Source organism: Fulmarus glacialis, unplaced genomic scaffold (assembly GCF_000690835.1).
Source record: "Fulmarus glacialis isolate BGI_N327 unplaced genomic scaffold, ASM69083v1 scaffold3959, whole genome shotgun sequence".
NCBI lineage: Eukaryota > Metazoa > Chordata > Aves > Procellariiformes > Procellariidae > Fulmarus > Fulmarus glacialis.
In genome coordinates, this window is record NW_009235033.1 from 3,077 (window position 1) to 15,470 (window position 12,394).

Below are 12,394 nucleotides of genomic sequence, written 5' to 3' on the forward strand. Positions count from 1 at the left end.
TGAGTTTGTATGGCACCTAAGAATCTCACTGTATGAACAGTGGTGGTGTTCACACACTAATTTTTGGTGCAGTTCTCAGTGTCTTTTAGAGCTCACTCTTGGCTCCTGTCAGACTTTTGCTCTCCCTGCTGTAACAGGTAGGGCTTGCTTTGTGCCACCCTTGACACTTCCGTATGAGTCAGTCGGGAAGGAGTCATTGCTTGAGAGACGCATCCTTCTAGTTCTGGGAACATGTATGAGTCAGCGGGAAGGAGTCATTGCTCGAGAGACGCATCCTTCTAGTTCTGGGAACACTGAAACTGCATTTATCTTTAGATAGAAAGAAGGACAGACCAGAACAGAATTTCAAGCCCTTTTTGAGGGTTGGTGTGGTATTGGTAGCACAATTCTGAAATCATAGTATATTTCAGTAGAATAAGGGAAGTATCCCAAAGGAGATGATATCTATTAACTTTTCAAGGATGAAGCTAAATAAAAGGCTGTTGAAGGAAGTACACTGCCAAACCTGCTTAAGTAGTATTAACTGAAGAGTAAAATAGGGTAAATTACCTTGTGTTTATCCATTACAGTAGTTCTTAAGTGAAAAGACGTATGAGGGAGCATTTGCTGCAGCAGTCCGTAGAGGAAAGACTAAATGAGGCATTCTGCCTGAGCTAGGGAAGGAAGCTCTGCCCTGGGGACCTGTGTTGGAGCAAGGCCAAGGTTAGTTATGCTGTTGAACTTTTCTACAGAAGCAAGAAGAAAACACTGGTCAATACAGCTCAGTTTCTTGCTTGTAGTAGTGACTTACATTTAGTAAATATTTGAGAAAAATTGTGGAACAACGAATTCCTGGCTGGTAGGGAGTAATCTTGTAGGAACTTTCCCACTTAAAATCATCGGTTAGCTTCCAAATTTCTCCTCCCTGCCTCCTCTCATTTTAGGACTGATTTTGGATGTGTACCTTATTTGGAAAATCGACTTAATGATGGGGGGAAATAATCGATTAAGCACAATGATTGATAGCTACATATAGTTTGTGCAACTAATCCCTAAATAAGTATTCATAAGGTGGACTGTTTTTAAGCACCTGTACAGATGTTTTCTTCCAGCAGCAAAGTAGAGGATTTTCATACGGGTGCTCTGGGTTGAGTTCAGTGAACTAACTTACCACAACATGTTGTGGAGTGACCATTTAAGTGTGGAGGAAAAGCGGGTTCTGCAATGGGATGGAAACACTTGATCAGGGATCAGATTCCCAGGTGCTGTTGCTGTGCTAGTCCTGAATTGAAATAGCCACCACAGACCCAGCTCTGCGTAGTGATGCCTTGACAGTGCAGTGTCTCCAATGGAGGAACCTGTGTGTGCCAGTAGTAAGTAGAGTTTTATGTATTTTTGACTGGCCTTTAAAACATAGATTCTGGGGAGAATCTGTTTTCCACTCTGGCCATTTCTTAAGGACTTTCTTAGCTGACAGTGTGAGGAGTTCTAAACATGTCAGTTAAGGACTTTAAGGTAGATAGATATGGTACATCAGCAACTGTTCTAATGCTCACTTGTGGTTGATGCCTCAGCTGTAAAGTCAAACAGCATCTTAACTAAACTGAAAAAATGGGTGAGAACTGAAGAGTCAGTCCTCTACCCCACCATAATTCCCACAGTCATGGACTCCCATGGTTTTAGAAAGCTTAAGGACAGGATTCAGGAACGAACTTTGTAAGTGGCTTCTGTCACTGTGTTCTGATGATTTTTTTGATGTGTTTATGGCTAGCAATGATATAAAATAAAAGGTTTAATATTGGGGGTGTGATGCTCAAGTAGTGTGGAAGAGGAGAGACTCTTACTGGAGTGTTCCGTGGTTGAACTACATGTGTAGTGTGCTTGCAGGGTTAAGTTTCGCAGATGCAAAACAAAGGTGTGCATGTTTCAACCTTGTAGCAACACTGTGTGCCTCTGCAGAGGAGGTGGCCAAGCTGGAAAAGCACCTGATGCTTCTCCGCCAGGAGTATGTAAAGCTGCAGAAGAAACTAGCTGATACAGAAAGGAGATGCAATCTTCTGGCTGCCCAGGCTAACCAAGACAATGCCAGCGACACCTTCATCAGTCGACTTCTTGCCATTGTAGCTGAACTCTACCAGCAGGAGCAGTACAGGTAAGAAATCCCCCTTTGGGGAAAGGGGTGTTACAGGAACCTTTAACTTCATTGACTGCAGCAGGTACTAGTCTTAGACAAGGAAAATTCTTTCTCTACACCCTGGTATGAGTAGTGTCCTCAGTTGCAATTGCAGTTGGAAGAGCACGCTAAGATCAGGTAGCATACTGAATCCAGTTCTTGAATCAAGAGCTCTACGTGGAAGTTCATCTCTGAGACTGACATTTAAGACAAGTTTAAAGAAAACTGACCATTTTCACTGTCAACAGCAAAGCTCCCTTTGAACAGAAGTAATTTTAAACTGATCTGTGCCTAGTTGGTGGATTCATTACACGATGTATCTTCTACCAACTGGAAGGCCCTCCTTTCTTGGAAGGATGTGTCTTTGAAACCAGTTCTGTACTCCTGTTGTGTGGAAAGAAGCCTGATTAAGTTGGCTTGTCTGGTTGTATGATATAACTGGTCTTAGACAGTGATATATGTGACTTAGTGGTATAAGTGATACTGTATCTTTGAATCTCAACACAAAATTAGGTTTAATGGTTTCTTTTCCTTAGGCACATTAAGGATCACCTTGGATACTCTAGATCCCTTAACGAATTTAGTTCCGAGACTACAATGACTCTTACCAATTTCTTTACTATTACTGGAAGGAATGCCAATATAGTAAAGGAGTTCAGTCACGTAAGGGGAAAATACATAGTTTTGATTAAAACTTCCTTCCCCTAACATCTCTTTGAGCCTCCCTAAGAAAAGGCTCTGTGCCTGGCAAGAATTTATTATAGCATGGTGGGTAAAAGATTGGTTGGGTAGCATATGTCAGAGAGCTGGATCACTGCAATTCTATTCAGCTTTTGAGTTTTAAAGGCATAGCATAGTGGTCTAGTTATAAAAGGAGAAAGGAAGCAAGTCCTAATGCAAGTTTTGTTAAGTAACATCTTTGTATTTTGCACTTTAGTTTATAGCAGTGCTTTGATTTAGAAAATGGTCTGGAAAATATACCTACATAGTCAGAACATTTACAAGCTATGGGATTTTAAAATAACAGGGCAGGTACTTTCTAAGTACAAAGGATAACCTGGTATTAAAGGGGTCAGAATGAAATCAAAGTATTCTTGACAGCTGGTCTCCTGGGAACTGGGGATTCTTGGAGTCTGCCTTGTACTCAGATTACTGTCAAACATCGTTTGTTCTCTTGCTGGTCTTGCCTGAAGCCATTGGTGCTTAGCTGACAGTATTAGTATGGACACTGCAACATAAATATTTAACCTCAAGATTGTTGGATTTTCCTATCTTCTAGAATAGTTCTCTTGCAGTTTATTCAGAAATGATTAAACCCCCCCCCCCCAAAACACTTTAAATAATAATCCCTCATTGCATTTCTCCATAGAAAAATAAGAATTGTGTCATTTGGCAACATGTTCTACTTAACCAGTTAAACGTATTTTGATGTCTCAAACACCTTGAGCCTAAATGTGGATACCAGGACATAGATACTATGGAGATGCTGCTGAATCCATACGTATCTAAGCACAGGGGAAGCCTGCATTATATGTGTATATGCCTTTTTTTCTCTTATCAGTGATCTGAAGATAAAGGTTGGGGACAAGCACATCAGTGCTCACAAATTTGTCTTGGCGGCACGCAGTGATACGTGGAGTCTTGCCAACCTTGCCTCAACAGAGGAGCTGGATCTGTCAGGTCAGTCATTGCTTAGTAGTGTGAAGCTTAGATTGTCTTTAGGATGACTGATGAAAGGACCTGTTGGGAAAAGGTTCCTTATGTACCGTTCAGACTACTACTGTCCACAAAAAGTGGTGCCTAATCCATTAATTATGGAGCTCTGTCTCTGAAACATGGTAGTACGCTTGTGAAATTGGTGCTAGTGCTAGTTAAATCAATAACCTACCTTCTTTCTCTTTAATGAACAGGGGTTGAGAATGGTGGCCTGTTTGTCTTTTCTAGAGTCAACTAAACATAGTGAAAAACAAATCTATATGGAGGAGCTTGACTTCTTCCTTTCTAAGGACAGGGCTTTTTGAGGTAGTGTGCATAATTTCTCTGAACTGTGTCATGGAAATACCTTTCTTCTTGTTAACATAGTGTGTGTGGGGAAATGAATACAAATACTGATGTGTTATTAAAAAGTTATTTGCTTTGGCACTTTGATACCTTTGCAAAATAGGTAGGAAGAGAAATTTTCTAAAAGGCAGTCTTCTACAAGATGGTGTTTTGTTCTGGTGTAGCTGTTTCTTGCATGTGCTTACACTGGGCAGTGTTTCTGCAGATTGAAGCTCTTGACAGGCTTTTCTTCGGTACTTAACAGTATAGAAGAGTCTTATACAATTAATTTGTCAGCAATAAAAACAGGCATGAAGCTAAGCAGGTTTGCTGGCTGGCATGTTGAATATTAAGCATTGGCTTCACTTTCTGCACTTAATCTTATCATGAATCCTAAGTGCAGACAAACTGGAAAGAAGCAAGTCACAGCAAGCTAGTTTTATGAGACAGCATAGGCTTTCTTGCAAAAGGATTTATGGATCTTTCTGCAGCCACAAGAAAACAGGTGCCCAGGAGTTTTTGAATTGAGTGCTATGCTAACAGAAGATTATTACCAAAAAGTTCTTATGTTAATTGTAGTTTTGTTGCAAGTGGCAGTCCATAGCATTTCTAGCTCCACGTTTAAGCTAGTCTGAGAATCTCAAATGTAACTTCAGTCTTGCATGTTTAACAATGCAAACACTTCCTATTATAGAATGATACTTAAAATAAGTGCTAGCAAATGATACTTTCCACTGTGTAAAATTGAATTTTTTTATGAAATTTGATAAATGGCACATGGATTAGGTTATGAAATAGTTGTAGCAAGCAACAAGCTGTTCCTTGAAAGCTGTTCTCTTAAGAACTTGCAAGCTAAGATTGCCTAAATCCTAACTTCAAAATACAGGCAGCACTTAAAGTTGAGTGGTTTTAGAGTTCATGTAATCTGCAGAATTTTCTACTCTTTAAGAAGAGTAGAAAGAGATAACACAGGATCTCTTCTTGGGAGGGAGAAAATGAACTCTGATCTCTGCCAAGGTGGAGCTGATACTACAGCTCAAGTAGGTTTTCTGATTATTTCAAGTTAGGCAAAAGACACTTGCCTTACTAAAACCTCCTGTTTCTTTGGAGGCAGTCTACATGCTATGCCAAGTACTGTCCTGTACTCTGCAAATAATCTGGGGCAACCCTCCATGTAAAGGAGATGAGTATTTCAGGGTCTTAAACATGTATGTTTTCATTTTAAAGGCAAACAAAACAGCTTAAGGGACTAAAGTTATTTTTCTACATCAATGGTATTTTTTGTTGTAATTGGTCTGATACTGCATTGTGGAGTAATTCTAAGCTACATCCTTGTAAGCAGGATTGTCACTATACTTCTGACTAGGTGACAAAGGTTCGTGGCCATTGGGCTTGTGTATCTCATGTCTTGTGGTGTAGGCTTCTATTTTTCTTGCTGTATAAAAACATCAGGCTTGTGATCAGTGTTGTAAACACCTGAAATCTAACCAGCTTCTTAAACTGACTCTTTTGCACCTTTCCTAGAAATGGTTCCCAGCAGTTTTAAGTACTTTGTAGTCTTTACCAAGGTGTGAGTACCTTTACTGGAATGCAACAGTTCATAACATATGGCTATAATATAAGAGAGGGAGGATTCTTAAATTGAAAAGGGGATTTGTGCTTGTCAAATGTAGATGTGGATTTAGCCATATGTGAAGGACCAAAGTATTTAAAGGGGCATCACTGGCCCCTAAATATGCAGTATTTGTGTAGCAGGTAGGAGATATTATAGGGCTCCCTGCATTCTGCACAGTGTTCCAATGGAAAAAAGGTTTTCCTGCTTGGTGCCAGCATTGTTACTAGTTGCAACTTCTGACCAGTTTTGCCTCTGACATTTTGATTGAACTAAAGCAGTACAGTTTCTACGAGGCTATCTTTTTTTTATGGTAGCTGTGACTTTAACAGTCAGAGGAATAGCAGCTACTTGAATAGGCGATTGTTCTTTGGGTATTTTATTAATCCCTGTTGCTCCCTGTACCAGATGCTGACCCAGAAGTTACCATGGCAATGCTGCGGTGGATCTACACAGATGAACTTGAGCTAAGAGAAGATGATATCTTCTTGACAGAGCTCATGAAACTAGCTAATAAATTTCAGCTCCAGCTGCTTAGGGAAAGGTGAGTCTTGGTAAATATAGTGAATCTTCTTGAACTCTCAACCTTGTTTGAATAGAAATAAGATGATAGCTGCTGGCAATTGCATAAAATTTTGCTTTTTCAAAGTCTTGAGGTTTTCAATAATACAGCATGACATTCGGTTGGTCACAGGAAATGAAGCCTTGCACTATAGTGAAACTGTAGCAGTTTTTTCTCCTAGCTTTTATGTTTACTTTCCAGTTCCTCTCCCAGTCAAACTAATAACCCTAATTTGGCATTAAGGGGAAGTAGAGATCAGTATATTAGTAACAAGCTCTGGAGAGCTGCAAGAAAGGAATTGTTAAAGAGAATGCTAGGAAGAGTCTATGGCAAGTAGCTTGCAGTATTAAAATAATACAGGTGAAAAATTTTTACCTTAAATAACTGTTCTTCTGTGCATCTTGGTGGCAACTTTTCTTTATAAAGAAGGTTAATGTAACAGTGCAATGCTTTGCCATTTTGAGGAGATTATGATCACACCATTCTTGTAGGGGCTAGGTTGTTATCCTCAATGTACAGAGTGCTCTAAATAACCATTTAGAGTTAGTGAGAAGCCTGAATGTACAAATTGAAGCCTCTTCAAGTTTTGTACAACTTCGAAGCCTTGAATTCACTCAAAGATAAAGTACCCTTTGATATAATAATCTTTTGCCCAAGGGTGTCTGGTGCTGTTGCAGTACACAGCACTCGTAATCTATGATTTAAGTGAAGCAAACTAAATTGTTGTCAGTTCTTCTGACCAAAGAAGTTGACATCTGTAAGGCCAATGCGAAAACTGCCTTCAAGCTTTGTACCAGCCTAAAACTGTCTTCATGTGGTACTACCTAAACATTCCTCAGCTGTTGTCAGGTCATGGTAGTCTAGTGACAAGTCCATGTACAGTAAGCTATTAGTAATTATTAGATGGCTTAGTAGGTATCTGCACCTGGAGACAAGTATTTCCATTTTTCGGTCTTAATATCTGCTTGGAGATGACTGGCATGTTTAACTTCATTTTGAGGTACTTGGATTTTATTTCCATGAACTCAAACTGATAGCTTCACACCTATAAAGATTAGATGGATCTGCTGTTAAAGCTTATCCCTTTTCTTTATTAAACAAATAGCTGTATCTGGCACGCTGTTTTCTAGCCTTGGCACAAAAGCTGCTTGTGATCATTGTAGTACTTGTAAAGATAGACATCTTCCCTACTTTGTAACAGTAAATGAACTGCAGTTTGTTCCCTTGGGAGAACTAGGATGTCTGTCTCCACTTGCAGGCTCCTGCAGTGTGTGGTGTTATCATGGGACCTTAGTGTAGATGGACTCTAATAGGAGTCTGCTCTTATGGAAATTGTCTTACAGGGCTTCTGATTGAAGTATGTTCATGCTGCTTAGCCTTATAGTAAAGCAAGGCCAAGCCATTTTCTACTGGCATCTAGCAAAAGGAGTATATTTGACCTTGTTACAGCATGGGAGAGTGATTACAGAAAAGCTGTTTCCTGATTACTGAACACTGGCATTCCTATTTTGACAGATGTGAAAAAGGAGTTATGTCACTAGTTAATGTAAGGAACTGCATTCGTTTCTATCAGACTGCTGAGGAGCTGAATGCTAGCACTCTTCTGAACTATTGTGCTGAGATAATTGCTAGTCACTGGGTAAGTACTGTCAGAAGGAAGCAAGAGGAAAAATGTTTGCAGAGTATAGGAACTTAATCAGTAGAATTTTGGTTAACTTGCTGTACTGTCTAACCTCAGGAGTATCTGTTGTTACGCTAGCATTCAAGCATTCTAGTTTGGATGGGGATTACATGGATTCCTGATGACTTTCAGTGACTAAGGTGACCTATTCTGCTGGCCCTTATATGTTTGCAAGGAGCAACAGTCTTGCTAAAAAGTTGTCAAATCTGCCTGCCCTCCCCCCTGGTGTGAGTGAAGGGGCTTCTTGTGAGGCAGGAATGACTTTTCCCTTCCCATCTGTCTCAGTTATCTTTATAATATGTGCTTTAGATGCTGTGTGTTATTTGGTATTCTCTATAATACTAATTCATAATTATGTTTGGAACAAAGCACATTAAATGGCTCCTTCTCTAAGATTTTTTTTGTTATCTTTAGAGATTATGTCCATTGTTTATCTTGGTGTGAATATCTTGACTGGGGGGAAGTAGCTTGTAGCCTGAAGAATTGTTCTGTTCATTGGAAATACTTCACTGTAAAAAGTGTCTTACTTTCCTAAACATGAGGCAGACCAGAGGGACTGTGTTCTAGTAAACAAGAGGGTTTATCAAATCTGGACTCTGAACTGTTTAGAAGTTCATCCATAGTTGGTCTCTGTCTATACAGATCACAAATCCCAGGCCTGCTTTTACTTCTAAAAATAATCTAGGGAAGCCAGGGAAGAGTTTATCTTCTGTGATGGAGGGAGTGGCAAGGAGTCTTGCAACCGACTTGGAAGTTTCATTTGCTCTGATCTGTTGTTTTGAGGAGAATTTGATTAACTGTGTAATGGATTAGCCTTTAAAATAAGACTTGTCAATAGCAGACTAGTGTGTGAGGATTTAGGTTATTCTAAATCCAAAATGCATCATCCAGATGTGGATGTTTGTTTGGCTAATGCCAAAGCAGAGGGGAGTGCTTTGATCTGTGAATATATTAAAAAAATTTCTTGTATCTGAACCTGCAGGTCTGCCTTTTTAACTTTTTCCTGCTTCTGGCTCCTAACTTCTGACACTGGATTCTGTCTGGAAATGAGGTTGTTTCTGTTTAGTCAAATGAGCACTAACTCAAACATAAGGTCTTTATACTTCTAAGCTTCTGTTTACTTTTATTCAGAGTTTTTCAAAGTTCTGTGGAGTTGTCAGTCTTCAGTAGTCATAGGCCTTTTTACTGGAAAACTCTAATCTGTGATTTAAGTCCAGATAAAGAATTAGTTTTAGAGACTAGATGTTAATCTACTGTAATGTTTGGTGAAATGCTAGTTTTCCATGTCTGTAGACAAAAGGAAAGAAAAATTTCGCTAACTGATCTTGAAACTAAAATGTAAGATGTAAAACCTCCTGAGTGTTTCTTCCTAGTCTTAAAAGGCTATCTTGAATTGTTCCTGCTTGTTGTGATCTTATCAAAATGGAGCTTTTAACTGAACTTGTTTTGTGAACTTCATAATTACATTGTGCAATGCCTTGTTTATAAATAAAATAGGAGTATTGCTTACCCTTTTCTTTTCTATTGCTTCTAGGATGACTTGCGTAAAGAAGACTTCAGTAGCATGAGTGCTCAGTTACTGTATAAAATGTTCAAGTCAAAGACAGAATATCCTTTACATAAGGCTATTAAAGTTGAGAGAGAAGATGTAGTCTTTTTGTATCTTATTGAAATGGATTCACAGGTATAGTAAGGCTGACTTGATCTGTCTTCTAGACTTTGGTGTTTCAAATAACTAGTTTCTAACTACTGGTCTGAACCTTGTTATTGATTTTTTTTGTCACTAATTCTTATTTGCTTGTTTGTCATTGCCGTAGCTACTTCTGTGTATGTAATGGAGGTCTAGTGGTAAAGGCTTCATAAATACATAATTAAGTATTAGAATTACTTTGGAAAACATCTTGCATCCAACAGATTGTAGCTAATAAAATCCGATACTTGATATTGCTATGCACATTTAAAGTTTAATGGTATAATAGTCAACTTGGCTGCTTCATGGCCGTTAAGTAAGCATCATTTCTCTGAACAAATGCTTTTCCTCTTCTGTGGAATGTTTGAGGTAACAGATGTTTGTTCTGTTTGGATGAACACTCTAAACAACTAGCAAATAAGTTGTCCCCCAAAAAAGGGAAGGAAGAATTATTCAAGTATTAATTATCAAGAATTATTCAATTAGTCCTTTAAGATGCCTCAAATCCTAATTGGAAGCTTGGACTGTAGCAGTACTTAGCACCTTTAAGTGCTAATCCAGTTGGGATTTGAGGTATCTTAAAGGAATAATTGAATAATTCTTCCTAGTACGGTGTTGAATATGCCTATATAGGCAGCATGTTTTAAGAGTGTACTAGTCTTGCTTCCTGTGAGTTAAACAAGGCTTCCAAACAGAACGCCAGCTTTCTCATTGAACAGCCCTCTGTTCATGTGGTGGTGCTAGTCTTCTCATTGCTTTCCTGTGTAAGATGCACTTACCTAAATGGAACACTAGCGTTTTGTGTTAGAGCTGAAGGTCTAACATTGTGGTAGTTGGAACAGGCTTTTAAAATGTTATGTTGGGCTGGTGAACATACCTCTGACTAATGTTAATTGACTGAATTTGTGTTGTAGCTTCCTGGGAAGCTCAATGAATTGGATCACAATGGAGATCTTGCTTTGGATCTAGCCCTCGCCCAAAGATTGGAGAGTATTGCAACTACACTGGTCAACTACAAGGCTGACGTAGATAGGGCAGACAAGAGGGGCTGGAGTCTATTACATAAAGCCATCCAAAGAGGTAAGTAAATAGGATATGAAGTCTTGTTAACTTGCAGTTGTTCCCAGTGTGGAATATATTCCAAAGTCTATTCCTGTGTCACTCTGTAGTTGACACTTCAGTTAGAAAATTGTAGTCAAGGATGAACTTTGTCCTATTTCTTTTTTTAAACTTAAAACCAAACAAACTCTTATTTGGGATCTGAAAGCTAGCCTGCTGGCTGGTGAACTAAACTTATACCACGTGATGTCCAGAAGCAATCTAGTACAGTATTGTCTGCTAAAGGAAGAAACGTAGGGAGATCCTGAGAATATTCTAATTTGACAACACAAATTTGTCTTTCTGACAAATAGTTGAATCAAGCATGACAGCCTAGTCACAAATAAAGATGAAGCCTTTTTCTAGACCTGGGTTGAATGCAGCGTATGCTCCTTTGTGATTAGGGTTAACAGCAAGGGTCCTTGTTATTGAACAGCAGTTTTAGGGGAGGGAAAACTGGCTAGAAGAAAAGGAGCAGGTGGAAGTGTTTCTATGCCAATCTGAATATCTTCAAAGCTCTGGTGAATAGTAGCATAGTTATAATAGTGGAGTCTGAGTACAACTACATGATTATCCTGAGCTGTTCTTCACCTTAGAGTGGAAAATGCATCTTATGAGACCTGGAGCACAATAGGGCCTGGTTGCCGTGGCCACAGTACTGTGAAGGCTTTGGAGCAGCAGCATCTTGGCCTATGGCCAAAGTCTAATAAAAATCTGTAGTGAGTGCCTCATACTACTAGTTGCCTGCAGTGATATCTTTGGCAGCTCTGTTCCAGAAAGCCAAGTGCAACAGGAACCTTACCTGTGACCAGACCTCATGGGTGTTGTAGTGCTACAAATTAAAAGCATGAATTTATTTTTAACAGCAAGCTCTTTTGGACTCTTTGAAGTAGTTTAAGTTTTGTGAGCTCAAAATACAGCTCCCAACTTCTTCCTTTAATCTCCTGCATATCTAAACAGGGTAATGCTGGTGTCTGATCCTGTGAATGAAACTTCAGCAGCAGGAGTAGGAGACCTTCTAGGCATAGGTCAGTGTTGTGATGGCTGCAGCCCTATAAAGCACTAGAAAGATTGCAGCAGGCTGCTCTTCAGACTTAATACTAGCATTTGTCCTCTAGTTCTAATGTCTGCTTTCAGTCTAAGCTAGAGCTCTGAGAATGAATGCTTGCTTTTCAGTAACCAAAGCTTCAGTGAATTAATCACTGTTAACAATCACATGTTCTGGAAATGGAGCTAAAGCAAATTGTCTGAACTTGCCACATGATTCTTACTTCTTATGATCACTGGAGAGTGGGGGAATGTCAGATACGGAAATCAGAAAATGGAATTTTGATTTTTGCTGGCAGAGATAATACAGTAATCTATGTTGCTTATACAGGCGAACAGTTTTCGTTGTTCTCTGGTCCTGCATTCAGGACAAGCACTTGTGAATATGTCTATTCAAAGTAGTCTTTGGAGTAATTCTCTGCATCTTGGTGTTTCAAGTCCAAGGTTTCGTGTACTGAAGTGGGCCTAAGTTCTGACCTCTGAGAAGCTCTCAAGAGGGAGTTCTTAGGAAT

The 12,394-nt window shown here is 39.3% G+C and overlaps 1 protein-coding gene across 1 annotated transcript in view; it reads left to right on the plus strand.

Moving 5' to 3' along the window:
• Positions 1 to 1,938: 1,938 nt before the first annotated feature.
• ANKFY1 (ankyrin repeat and FYVE domain containing 1) overlaps positions 1,939 to 12,394 on the plus strand; it is a gene marked incomplete at its 5' end in the record, with an annotated part of 25,537 nt that continues 15,081 nt past the window's right edge. Inside the window, 6 exons of the mRNA XM_009585830.1 lie at positions 1,939 to 2,131; positions 3,714 to 3,832; positions 6,213 to 6,348; positions 7,882 to 8,005; positions 9,582 to 9,731; positions 10,652 to 10,817. Coding sequence (XP_009584125.1) covers positions 1,939 to 2,131; positions 3,714 to 3,832; positions 6,213 to 6,348; positions 7,882 to 8,005; positions 9,582 to 9,731; positions 10,652 to 10,817 — 888 coding nt within the window. The remainder of the gene's footprint in view (positions 2,132 to 3,713; positions 3,833 to 6,212; positions 6,349 to 7,881; positions 8,006 to 9,581; positions 9,732 to 10,651; positions 10,818 to 12,394) is intronic.